General features: G+C 44.8%; 2 protein-coding genes across 5 annotated transcripts in view; one reads left to right on the top strand and one right to left on the bottom strand.

Annotated features, from left to right (window-relative positions):
• The first annotated feature begins 8,393 nt into the window (after nt 1-8,393).
• SHMT1 (serine hydroxymethyltransferase 1) overlaps nt 8,394-12,680 on the top strand; it is an 80,811-nt gene continuing 76,524 nt past the window's right edge. The window contains exon 1 of the mRNA XM_074342010.1: nt 8,394-8,402. The gene's annotated coding sequence lies outside the window, so the exon portion shown is untranslated. The remainder of the gene's footprint in view (nt 8,403-12,680) is intronic.
• PRPSAP2 (phosphoribosyl pyrophosphate synthetase associated protein 2) overlaps nt 9,646-12,680 on the bottom strand; it is a 34,083-nt gene continuing 31,048 nt past the window's right edge. For all 4 annotated transcript variants that reach the window (XM_074342020.1, XM_074342021.1, XM_045508141.2 and 1 more), the window contains one exon: nt 9,646-10,304. In XM_074342020.1, the coding sequence (XP_074198121.1) occupies nt 10,146-10,304 (159 nt within the window). In that variant the 3' untranslated portion in view covers nt 9,646-10,145. The remainder of the gene's footprint in view (nt 10,305-12,680) is intronic.

Genomic DNA, 12,680 nt, shown 5'->3' with positions numbered 1-12,680 from the left:
AACTGGCAAAATTCAACATCCATTCATGATAAAAAAAAAAAAAAAACCTCTTAACAAATTAGGGTTAGAAGGAACCTCCTCAACATAACAAAGGCCACGCGTGACAAGCCCACAGGCAACGTCGCACTCGGTGGTGAAGGGCTGACAGCACTTCCTCCAAGGTCAGGGGTGAGACGGGGGGCTCACCCCACCACTCTTACTGACGTGGTGCTGGAAGCCTGTGCCAGAGCAGCCAGACAAGAAACAGAAATAAAAGGCGTCAGAACTGGAAAGGGAAAAGCAAAACTGTCCCTATTTGCAGATGACATGATTTTATGTGTAAATATCCTAAAGACGACACAAAAGAACTGACATCTAGTCAGTGAATTCAGTACAGCTGCAGAAAGCAAAATTAACACACGAAATTCAGCAGCATTACTGTGCACGAACAACAAACTATCTGAGCAGGGAAAAAAGAAAATGACCTCATTTCCAGTAGCATCGAAAACGATAAAATACTTAGGAACAAACTTAACCAAAGAGCTGAAAGATCTCTACTCTGAAAACTACAAGACATTGATGAAAGAAATTGAAGAATTTACAAATAAATGGAAAGGCATACTGTGTTCACAGGCTGGAATACTTGATATTGCTAACATGTCAACACTCCTGAAACCCGTCTATAGAGTCAATGCAATCCCTATGAAGATTCCAAAGGTGTTTTGTTTTTTTTTTACAAAAGTAGAAAAAAAAAAATCCTAAAGTTTACACGGAACTACAAAAGGCCCCAGACAGACAAAACAATCCTGAGAGAGAGCAGAGCTGGCAGCGTCACACTTCCCTATTTTAAGCTATACTCCAGCTGCAGTGATCAGAACAGTGTGTACCGGCATAGAAAACAGACAAACAGATCGGTGGAACAGAACGGAGAGCCCAGACAAACCCAAGCATTCACAGGCAACTAACATTTGACAAGGGAGCCAAAAACACTCAGTGGAGAAAAGACCGTCTCTTCAATAAATGGTTCTTAAAAAACTGGAAATTCACGTGGAAGAGAATGAAACCAGATTCCTGTCTTACCCCACTCACAAAAATTAACTCTAAATGAGTTAGAGACTTAAATGAAGACCTGGAACCATGAAACTCCTGGAAGGAAACATAGCAAAAAGCTCCTTGACATGGGTCCTGGCAGTAACTTTTTTGGTGTGACCCCTAAAGCTCAAGCAGTAAAATAAAAAGTAAACAGGAGGGACCACATCGAATTAAAAGGCATCTGTGCATCAAAAGAGGCAACCGACAAAGTCAAAAGACAGCCTACAGCGGGGAGAAAGGTTTCCAGGCCTGTATCTGGTAAGGGTTTAATGTCCTACCCCGAAAAAACCCACAGCAAAAAAAAAAAAAAAAAAAAAAAAAAATCAAATTTAAAAATGGGCAAAAGACCTGAATAGACGTCTGTTTCCAAAAAAAAAAAAAAAAAAAGTATACAAATGGCCAACAGGCACATGAAAAGATGCTCAAAGTCACTAGCTGTCAGGAAAATGTAAACCAAAGTGACAGTGAGATGTCATAACGTTGCTGAAAGTTTCAAAACATCGGTAAAGGAATTAAAGACCTAAATAAATGGCAACACACCCCGTGTTCAGGGGCTGGAAGACTTATACTGTCGAGACGGCAGCACCCCCAGCATCTCATCCTTCCTGCTGCAACTCCAGACAGACTCTCACTGGCAGACTGTTCATCTCCAGGTTGCAGAAACGCCCTGGTCTGGGCCACTGGTCTCTCACCCTGCAGCTTTGCGACCTTGTTTACTAGCGCCCAGGCAGGCTTTGGTGTGGATTCTTCAGGATTCTCTGTGTATGATAGTTTTACCTCTTCCTTTCCAATTTGTAAGGTGTTCGTTTTATTTCTTGCCTAATTTCTCTGCTCAGAACGCCCAGTACAATGTTGAACAGAAGTGGTGAGAGAGGACATCTGGTTCTTGATTTGAGGGTAAAATTGTCCTTCACTGTCCAGTATAATCTTAGCTGTGGGCTTTTCTTAGATGCCCCCTTCCAGGTGGAGAAGTTTCTCTCCTGTTCCTAGTTTGTTGAATGTTTTTATCATTAAAGCATGTTGAGTTTTTTCAAATGTTTTTTCTGTATCAATTGAGATGATTACGTGGGAGGGCTCCCTTTCATTCTGTTAATAACGCTGTGTGACACTACTTGATTTTTACACTTAATTCACTATTTTACTTTGATGTCGTAGGATCCAAACTCAGTAGACTCTGACAAACCCAGGAATGAAAAGTTTCTTAATATTGACCGGTTGGTAATTCTTCTCTGTTCCTGATTAGAATTTAGTTGGATTCAGCATCGGAGGCTGAACATTGCCACTCTGGTTAGAATGCAGATGTCACTGGATGGACCCTTTGTGTCTTATTTCACCTGGCACAATGCTTCTGAGGTTCACGACACAGCTTCTGGCTGGTCCTGACTGATCTTTGTATACTGATCTACCCTTGCATTCCTGGAATAAACCCCACTGAGTCATGAGTATGGTCTTTTCAAAGCAATACGGGATTTGATGTGCTAGTACTTTGCGGAGGATTTCCCCGTCTGTAGCATGAGAGATAATGGTCTACAGTTTTCTTTCCACGTGATGTCTTTGGCTGTGGTATCAGGGAATGCTGGCCTCGTAGAATGAGTTAGGAAGTGCTCCCTTTTTGTCTTAGCTCAGGCTGCCGTGGCAAAACACCGCAGACTGGGTGGCTCACACAACAGAAATTTGCTTTCTCACAGTTGTGGTGGCTGGAAGTCCCACATTGAGGCGCCAATTGTTTCTCTCCCGGGGAGCTGCTTTCTAGGCGTGTAGATGGCTGCTTTCTCACTGTGTCCTCACACAGAAGGGAAAGGCAGAGAGAGAGACAGACAGACAGACTGATCCTGTCACTTCTTACAAGGAGACTAACCCTATTAGATCCGGCCCCAATCTTATGACCTTAATATTTAGCCTTAATTACTCCACAAAGGCTCTATCTCAAAAGACAGCCATATCAGGGGTTGGGGCCTCAACACGGAAGTTTGAGGGGACACAGACGTTCAGTCCATAACTCTCCTCTGTAAGGTTTTGGAAGAGTCTAGGAAGAACTGGTGGTAATTCTCCAAACGTCTCTTGGAATTCGTGGGTGAAGCCGTCTGGCCCTGGGCTGCTTTGTTGGAACTTTTTGGCACTGATTCAGTCTCCTCACTTGCTTTAGGTCTGTGCAAATGTTCTGTTTCTTCTCGAGTCAGTTTTGTTGGTCTGTGTGTTTCCAGGAGTCTGTCCATTCCCTCCAGGTCACCCAGCCTGCTGGTGCGCCCGCTCCCAATCCCTGCTTCTGTGGAGTTCGTGGTGAGGGTCCCACTTCGGTCTCTGCTTTCAATCGTTTTGGTCTTGGCTGTTTTCTCCTTAGCCGGTCCAGCTGACAGCTGGCCAATTTTGCTGAACTTTCCAAAGGACCAACTTCTGGGTTTCACTGATCTTCTCTATTGTTTTTCTATCTTACTTATCTCTGCTCTAATCTGTATCATTTTCATCCTCCTGATAGCTTTGGGTTTAGTTAGTTAGTTTTTTTTGTAGGGGGAGGTACTTAGGTTTATTTACTTGTTTTCTTAATGGGGGTCCTGGGGACTGAACCCAGGACCTCATGCTAGCAAGGCATGCACTCTGCCACTCAGCTATAACCTCTCCTTTTTTTTTTTTTTAAGTTTCTTAAAAAAGATTTTTTCTTTTTTAAATATAGCCACTTGCAGCTTTAGATTTCTCTCTGGAGAGTGTTTTCACTGTATCATATAGCCTTGGTATTTTGCTTGCATTTTCATTCATCTCCAAGTACTTCCTAACCCCCCTTCCGATTTCTTCTTTCACCCCGTGGTTCTTCTACAATGGTTTTGGTTCCCACGTGTGTGTGGTTTTCCAGACCTCCTTCTGTCACTGATTTCTATGTTACTGTATTCTGGTCAGAGAAGGCACTTTGGATGGTTTCAACCATTCTAAGTGTACTGAGATTTGCTCTGTGGTCTGTTTTAGGGTCTCTCACGGAGAGCGTTCCGCGCGCACTTGAGAAGAACGCGCACGCTGCTGCTGTTGGGGGAGTGCTCTGTGACTGCCCACTATGGTTTACAGCGTTTGAATCCTTCTTTCCCTTATTGGCCATTTATCTAGTTCTACTGATTATGAAAGTCGGTGCCGAAGTCTACAACTGTTGTTGAATTGTCTATCTTATTCCTTCAGTTCTGCCAGTTTTTCCTTGTTTACTGGGGCTCTGTTGTTAGATGCCCATGCATCTGTAAGTTTTGTATCTTCTTAACCAGCTGATCCTTTTGTAACTGTGCAGTGTCTTCACCTCCTACAGGAGGTTGTGCCTTGAGTACTTCTCCTGGTATCTGTACCCAACATCTTTCCCCATACGTCCACGTTTACCCTTATCTGTGTCTTTGGAGACAAAGTACTTCTCTTATAGACAGCATATAGTTGGATCACTTAAAAAAAAAATCCATTCTGCCCATGTCTGTCCTTTGATTGGAAAAAACACTTACATTAACGTAATTACTGACGAGGAAGCACTTACCTCGGCCAGTTTGCTGCTTGTTTTCTGTACGCCGTATCTTCCTTGGTCCTCAGTTCCCCCACTGCTCCCTTTGTGGTGTCACACAGGTCACGTGCCACCCTGCCATTTTGGTCCCCTTCTCCGTTCTTTTCTTATGTATGTTTTACTTATTTTTCTTAGTGGTTGGTTGCTCTGGGAATTACAATCAATATCCTAATGTGATGGTTAATTTTAATAGTCAACTTGGCTAGGCTATGGTACCCAGGTTTTTTGTCAAACCAGTCTAGATGTTAAGGGTTTTTTTTTTTTTTTAAAACTTTATTTTAGAGCAGTTTTAATCACAGCAATAATGAACAGTAGGTAAGAGATTTCCCATATGGCCCCCGCCCCCACACATGCAGCCTCCCCATTATCAACATCCTCCACCAGAGTGGTACACTTGTCACAGCAGGTGAACACACAGGGACGCATCATCACCACTCAAAGTCCATAGTTTACTGTAGGACTTACTCTTGGCGTTGTAGGTTCTATGGGTTTGGACATACGTATGCCATACCCTCATCGTCACAGCATCATACAGACTTGTTTCCTCTGCCGTGGAAAGCTTTGGTGCTTGACCAGTTCCTCCCTCCATCCCCCAGCCCCTGGCTACCACTGATCTTTTTAGTCCCTGTATTTTGCCTTTTCCAGAATGTCATGTGGTTGGAATCATATAGCATTGTATCTTTTTCAGATTGTCCTCTTTTCATTTAATGAGATTCATTTTAATTTCCTCTGCATTTTTTATGGATTACTCATTTCTTTTTGCTGCTAAATAATATTCCATTGTTTAAAGGTACACAGTTTACGTATCCATTCACCTACTGAAGGACACTCTGCTTCCAAGTTTTGACAATTATGAATAAATCTGTTATAAAATTCCACGTGCAGGCTTTTATGTGGACGTAAGTATTCAGCTCCTTTGGCTAAATACCAAGGAGCACGACTGCTGAATCACGTGGTGAGTGTGTTTAGTTTTGTTAAGAAACTGCCAAACCATCTTCCCAAGTGGGCGTTTTGTACCCCTACCAGCAATGAACGAGTTCTCGTTGCTCCACATCCTCACCAGCATTTGGTGTTGTCAGTGTTTCAAATTTTGATCTCCCTAGTAAACGCGTAGTGTACCTCATTGTTTCAATTTGCAGTTCCTTGACGGCACATAACGTAGAGCATCTTTTCATGTGCTTATTTGCCACGCGTCTGTTTTCTTTGGCGAAGTGTCTGTAAGGTCTTCAGCCCGTTATTTAACTGGGCTGTTTTCTTATTACCGAGTTTTAATTGTTCTTTTTTTACCAGTCCTTTATCAGATAAGTGTTTTCCAAAGATTTTCCCCCAGTCTGTGGCCCGTTTTTCACTCTTAACAGTGCATTTCAGAGTAGAACTTTTTAATTTTAGCCAATTCCAGTTTATCAATGATTTCTTTCATGGATTATCCCCCTGGTATCATAACTAAAAAGTAACTGCCATACCAAGGTCACCTAGGTTTTCTCCTACGTTATCTTCTAAGAGTTACATGGTTTTGACTTTTACATTGAAGTCTACGTTTTTTTTTATGTGACTGTCCAGTGATTCAAACGCTGCTGAAAACTCTTTGGTTCATTGTATTGCTTTTGCTCCTTGGTCAGACTGGTTGGCTGCATTTGTGCAGGTCTGTTTCTGCACTCTCTATTCTGTTCAGCTGGTCTGTCTACTCGTTCAACTTGGTAACGGTAGCTTCAGCGTTGTCTTGAAGTGAGGTACTCCACTCCAACTTTGTTCTTCTCCTTCTGCCTTGTATTGGCTATTCTGGGTCTTTTCCTTCTCCATCGAATCTTTGGAGTCAGCTTTTCAAAATCCACAGAATAACTTGGTGGGATTTTGATTGAGATTGCACTGAATCTTTAGCTAAAGTTGGGAAGAAGTGACATCTTGGCAATAATGAGTCTTGCTCTCCATGAACATGGACTCTCTCTCCATCTATTTAGTTCTTTGATTTCTTTGATCAGTTTTATAGTTTTTCTTATACAGATTTTACACATATTTTGCTAGATTTTCATCTACATATGTTATTTTTGTGGTGCTAATGTAAATGGTATTTTATTTTCAAATTCCACGTGCTCACTGCTGATACACAGGAAAGCAACTGACTTTGTATCCTGCAGTCTTGCTATAATCACTTATTAGTTCTGGGGGAGACGGGTGGTTGTTAATTTTTTCAAATTTTCTACATAGATGATCATATCACCTGAGAACAAAGGCAGTTTTATTTCTTCCTTCCAATTTGTATACTCTTTAAGTCCTTTTCTTGTCTTACTGCATTAGCTTGGGTTTCCAGTACAATGTCGAAACAGTGATCAGAAGGGCCACCCTTGCCTTATTCCTGATCTTAGTGGGAAAACTTCCAGTTCCTCACCACTAAGTATGATGTTCACTGCAGGCTGTTTGTAGATATTCTTTATCACGATGAGGAAGTTCCCCCTTTATTCCTATTTTACTCAATTTTTATCATGAATGGACACTGGATTTAGATGCTTTTCCTGTATCGATTGATATAATCATGTAACTTATTTTTTAAAGCCTGCTGATGAGATGGATTACATAAGTTGATTTTCAAATGCTGAGACAGCCTTGCTCATCTGAGATAAACCCACTTGGTTTATACGCTGTTGAAACCGATTTGCTAATACTTTGCTGAGGGTTTCTGCACCCATGCTCACAAGATACTGGACTTTGGTGTTACTTTCTTACGTCTTTATCTGGTTTTTGTATTAGGGTAACGCTGGCCTCACAGAATGAGGACGTACGTGTTCACTCTTCAGCTGGAGGGGGAGGAGCCTGCAACAACGAGGAAGGTGAAGCAGCAATGGCCTCCAGCCTCTCTGCACCTCTGTGATCAGAGGCGGCAATCAGCCATCAGAGCGCAGATACCGCTATTTGGGGAAGGGGGACTTTTCGCCCACCCTGGCTCCCACAGCCTGCGCGGACTGCTCCAGGAGCACGTGCACAGTTGCCTGCCGCAGGGCTGGGAGCGGGGCGGGGTATCTGTAACTGCACTAAGAGCTGGATTTGAGCAAAATTAACTGCAACTTACTGTCCAATCCTCCCCCTAGAAGTTGCAAACCTTCAATGGACTCTGGAGTTCCCAAATCACCAGGTGGAATTCCCACTGCAAGTCTAGGTGCCTCCTGCTCCATCTTCCTCAAATCCTGTTTGGCTCATTTTTATTATTTCTGTCCCCTCACTGATATTCTCTATCTGGTGAGACGTCGCTCCCATGGCTTCCTTTAGCTCCTTGAGCGTGTTTAAAACGGTTGATTTGAAGTCTGCATCTAGTAAGTCTAAAGGCTGGGCTTCCTCAAGGACAGTTTCTACTAATAACTTTTTTCCCTGCATGCGGGCCCAACCTTCTTGTTTCTTTACATGCCTCAAAACTTTTTTGTTGTTGAAAACTGGTATTTCCCTATGATAACGCAGAAGTCTGGAGACCAGATTCTCTTCTCTCTACACGGTTCATTTGTGCAGTGGCTTTTCTCAGCTGATCTTGTAGTCTGCACTCTTTGTTGTTTGTGGCAACCGCAGTCTCTGTTCAGTCAGCTTAGTGGTCAGCCAGCGAGTCATCACACACTTCCTCAAAACCCTGAAACAAACAAACAAAAACAAACAAAAAAAAAAAAAAAAGAGAGAGAGAGAGAGAGAGAAACTCTTCCAGTCTGCAGATGAGCTGAGAGCCTGGGGCATGCATTCAACACTCAGCCAGCCAGTGTACAACCCTGCCTTGGGCTGCACAGAACCTCACTCATTCCTTGCTTGCACAGAACCTCAAGGCCGGCCAGAGGTACAGCTTTCCCAGGTATCTTCTGAGCGTGCATTCAACCCCGTGCAATCACATGGCCTTCTAGGTGCCCAGGAAAGTGTGGGAGCTTTTCAGAGCTGCTTTCTCCCAAAGTTTCATTCTCCAGCCTTTCCTCCCAAGCTTTCCGGTTTTATTGTTTGCCCCAAGCAGCAAGGGTCGATATATTCAACTTTTCAACAACTGTCCTTCTCTGCCACAGAGAGTTCCAAGCTAGATAAAATCAAGTCCTTCGAGCCACAGTTCTAAGCAGGAGTTAATGTGCCATGTTAACACCACAGAGTTTTACTTTGATGAGACCCTAACATCAGCGTGCATGGGTAGGAGCGCGACCACCGTGGGGAGCGCAGTTGACACTGTGTCAGGACAGGGCTGGGCACTGCTGGGTGGCATGAGCGCAGAGGGGATGCTCAGGAGACCATCCAACAGCTGGGACAGACGCCGGGAGTGCAGGCCTCAGTGCCTCTGCACACACGGGGCCCCAGGCCTGCTCCAGGGCAAGGCCCCAAAGAGTCAGGCTGCTCTCGGAAGTGGCAAACAGTAGGTTACTAATCTTAATTTTGTGCTAAATCAACTGCTACTTTATTCCAGATTCTAACAGAAACAGGCAGAAAGCAAAGGCTTAAGGTTTTCTGGAAGAAAAAGTCATCTTTTCTTTGTAACAAAGTCTTAATTTTCTCCTGATGACCTGGAGGGGACTGCCATTACACAACCTCATGGCATAGCTCATGGGACCCCAGTGTGTCACAGCCTGGTAAACTCTGACATACCGTCTTGAGTTCTGAGCTCTAAGACAAACAATACTCGGTGCCTGACACAGAGAAAGGTCGCATCGCTTGCCCTCTGTAACCATCCCCCAAGCATCTGCCAGAGCATGCAGTGGTTCCTTCTGTTCCGAGAATGACTGTGCTGCCAAACAAGCAGCAGAACAAAGCCACGCCCAGATGCGACGGCAGCGCACACCAGCTCCTGACCTGCCCCCTCAGCTCACAGCTGGCGTTCCAACTCCTCTGCTGCTGCAGTCAAGTGACTATGCATCAACGTGCAGGGCCCTGGACAGACAGAACAGGGAACATCACACCCCGAAGGCTGCCGTGCCACCCGGAGCTGCAGACAGCCCCACAAGCGGCCATACACCTCGACATCCACAGCACTCACATTCAGCTTCCATTTTATTTCAGTTATAAAACAACTGCCAAAACACAAAATTTAAAAAAAACCACACACAAACACAGTAAGTTTTTATTCCTTCTTTTGTTGCAGAAAATAAATAACCGTCACATATTCCATAAGCTTGTCTATAAAAGCACTTCTGGAAGTTTACTGGAGTTGACAGGAGAATCTTTTTCGCTTCTCAACTGTGGTATCATTAGTAGATCATTTTATTTTATTAACTTTTTTAAGCACTTGGGCTCAAGCAACTTTGGAAAAAGGCTGTTTGTGAGCTTAAAAATCTTATTCCCAGTTATTTTTTAAATAGTTAAACTGAACACAACCAGGTCTTAACGTATTTAAGAGGACAATACAGTTTTTCTGTTATAAAAATTGCCCCCCAGATTCACAAACACCCACGCAGACGTAAGAAGTTGGTCTGTCTCTGTAGGAATGAACAAAAAGGAAGGAACGAGACACAGGTGGCCCCTGTGAAACACACCCAGCCAGCAACACCTCACGGCACTCATTCTCAGATCCCAGTTTGGCCCTCAGGAGTTTTAACAAGGGAACCCGTCAGTCATCTAAACCTATGTTTCTGAAAAGGTAGGACATGGACTCCCCATTGTGAATCCGACGGATGGCTTCTGAGAGGATCATGCTGATGTCCACAGTTTTGATTTTGGGGCACTGGAGCTTCTGGATTTCGTGTGGGATTGTGTTGGTAACCACCACCTGCGAATCGAGAAAAAGACCAAGAGATCATAAAGCTAAGCAGCCCCCGGCTTGATGCGAAAATCTGACACACGGTCACGTCACTCACAGGAGGGCCGTGGGTCTGCTGTGCCCTCAGCACCGTTCTCAGTCAATCTGAGCACTACCTGTGTCTTAGGATAAGGCTTGAGAACCGCACACCCACTATAACAGCAAAAGGCAAAAAGACAGGATACGAACAACCGCTGGCAAGGGTGTAGAGAAACTGGAACGCTCATACACTGCTGGTGGGAGTGCAAACTGGCTCGGCTGCATTGGAAAGCAGTCTGGAGACTCCTCAAGAGGTTGAACAGTGTTTCTGTGTGACCCAGCAACTCTCCTGCTAGGCAGACACCCAAGAGAAATGAAAACGTCTCCATCTGAAAATGTGTAAGTAAACATTCATAACAGCATTGTTCACAATAGTCAGAAAGTTCTAAGAACCCAAATTTCCATCAGTTTATGAACAGAGAGCAAAATGTGGCCTGTCCACGCAATGAAATGTTCTGCAATCAACAGGAACGGAGGACTGACAGCTACTACAACATGGGTGAACTTTCAAAACACGGTGCTAAGTGAAACATGCCCGACACGAAAGGCCACACACTGCACGAGTCCACTCACACGAAATGGCCAGATTAGGGAAGCCTACTATGGAGATGGAAAGTGGGCAGTGGCTGCCTGAGGCAGAGCGGACTGGGGAGAGACGAGACCCACGGATAAGGGCACGAAGCTTCTTCCAGGGGATGAAAATGTCCCAAAGGTGACTGTGGCAATGGCTGCACAATTCTGGGAAAATATTGAAAACCACTAACTATGTATTTTAAGTGGCTGAATCACACAGTGTGTGAATTACTGTCACCCCTCCCCATGGTCAACCTTGGTCCAAAACTATTACATAGAAATTCTAGGAATAAACAATTGACACGTTTTAAACTCTGTGCTGCTCTGAGCAGCACCATGAACTCTCGTGCTGTCCCTCTGTCCGGCAGTTCCCGCCGTCCACCAGTCTGCAACCCTCTCGGGCATCAGATCACCTGCTGTGGGGTCACGGGGTTTGTGCCCAAGTCACCCTTATTTTACTTAATAATGGCCCCAAAGCACAAGAGTGGCAATGCTGGCAATTCAAATATTCCAAAGAGAAGCTGCAAAGTGCTTCTCTTAAGCACAAAGGTAAAAGTTCTCAACTTAAGAAAAGAAAAAAATTGCGTGTTGAGGTTGCTAAGATCTATGCTAAGAATGAACCTGCCATCCGTGGAACTGTGAAGAAGGAAAAAGAAATTGTGCTAGTTTTGCTGTCACACCTCCAACTGCAAAAGCTATGGCCACAGCGTGTGATAAGTACTTAGCTAAGATGGAAAAGGCATAAAATTTGTAGAATACTGTACATTTATAGTTGTTCTATTTTATTAGTTACTGTACTCTCTTACTGTGCCTAATTAATAAATTAAGATTTGATAAAAATTTTAAAAAGGAGAAAGAGCTTTTCAACATCTACAAATGGAAAAAGATAAAAATACTCAGCCTTTAAAAGCACAGGGGGCGGGAGTCATTTTTAAGTTGTTATTTATAACGCATACTCCCTATTTCCAACACAAGCCTCAAGACAGCTTCAGACTACAAAGTGCACACGCAATGAGACTGCTGAAACAGAGGCGGACAGCCAGGGGCGCTGAGAGCCAGCGCCGGCCGCGCGAACCCAGCTGGCGCGATCACTGCGCCCTCCTGTCTTCTGTCTGCTCTTCCCGGTAATGAAGGCGAAGATAAGGGTAGGAAGGGCCACATGCGTCTCACGACCTGTAAAAGGAACAGCTCCCAAAGGAAAAGACCTGCCCGCTGGACTCAGACACGAAGTTTGTTCTCTTCTGCTTTGCTTTGAGGGGGTATCGGGTTCACTTATTACCGTTATCTTTAACGGAGGGACTGGGGACTGAGGCCAGGACCTCGCACGTGCTAAGCACATGCTCTCCCTCTGAGCTACACCCTCCCCCATAGACGCAGAACCTTTGGCGACGTCCACAGAGAGTCACCGTGAAGGGGGCTCTGCGCAGTGCCTCGGGGACAGTGCCCCGGGGGGAGGGCGCCACCCAGTCACCGCGGAGGGGGCAGGGTCCTCGCCAGGTAACCCGTCAGGGGGCGCGCCTTTTCCCATGTACTCTAACCACCTTGTAAAGTAGCAGCGTTACTGAGGTAAATCCACATCCTGTGCAATTCGCACGTTTAAGGTGCACGAGGCAACACTTCGGGGACACTCAGAGCTGTGATCACTGTCTCCCCCACCCTGTCCCTCCTCATGTCGCCCTCCCCAAGCCCCTGGAGACCTCCCATCTACTGTCCTTACAGACGCCTGTTCTGGAC

The sequence above is a fragment of the Camelus bactrianus genome, chromosome 16 (genome assembly GCF_048773025.1).
Source record: "Camelus bactrianus isolate YW-2024 breed Bactrian camel chromosome 16, ASM4877302v1, whole genome shotgun sequence".
Taxonomy (NCBI): Eukaryota; Metazoa; Chordata; class Mammalia; order Artiodactyla; family Camelidae; genus Camelus; species Camelus bactrianus.
The sequence above is the reverse complement of the archived record's forward strand: the minus strand, read 5'-3'. Positions and strand labels throughout refer to the sequence as shown.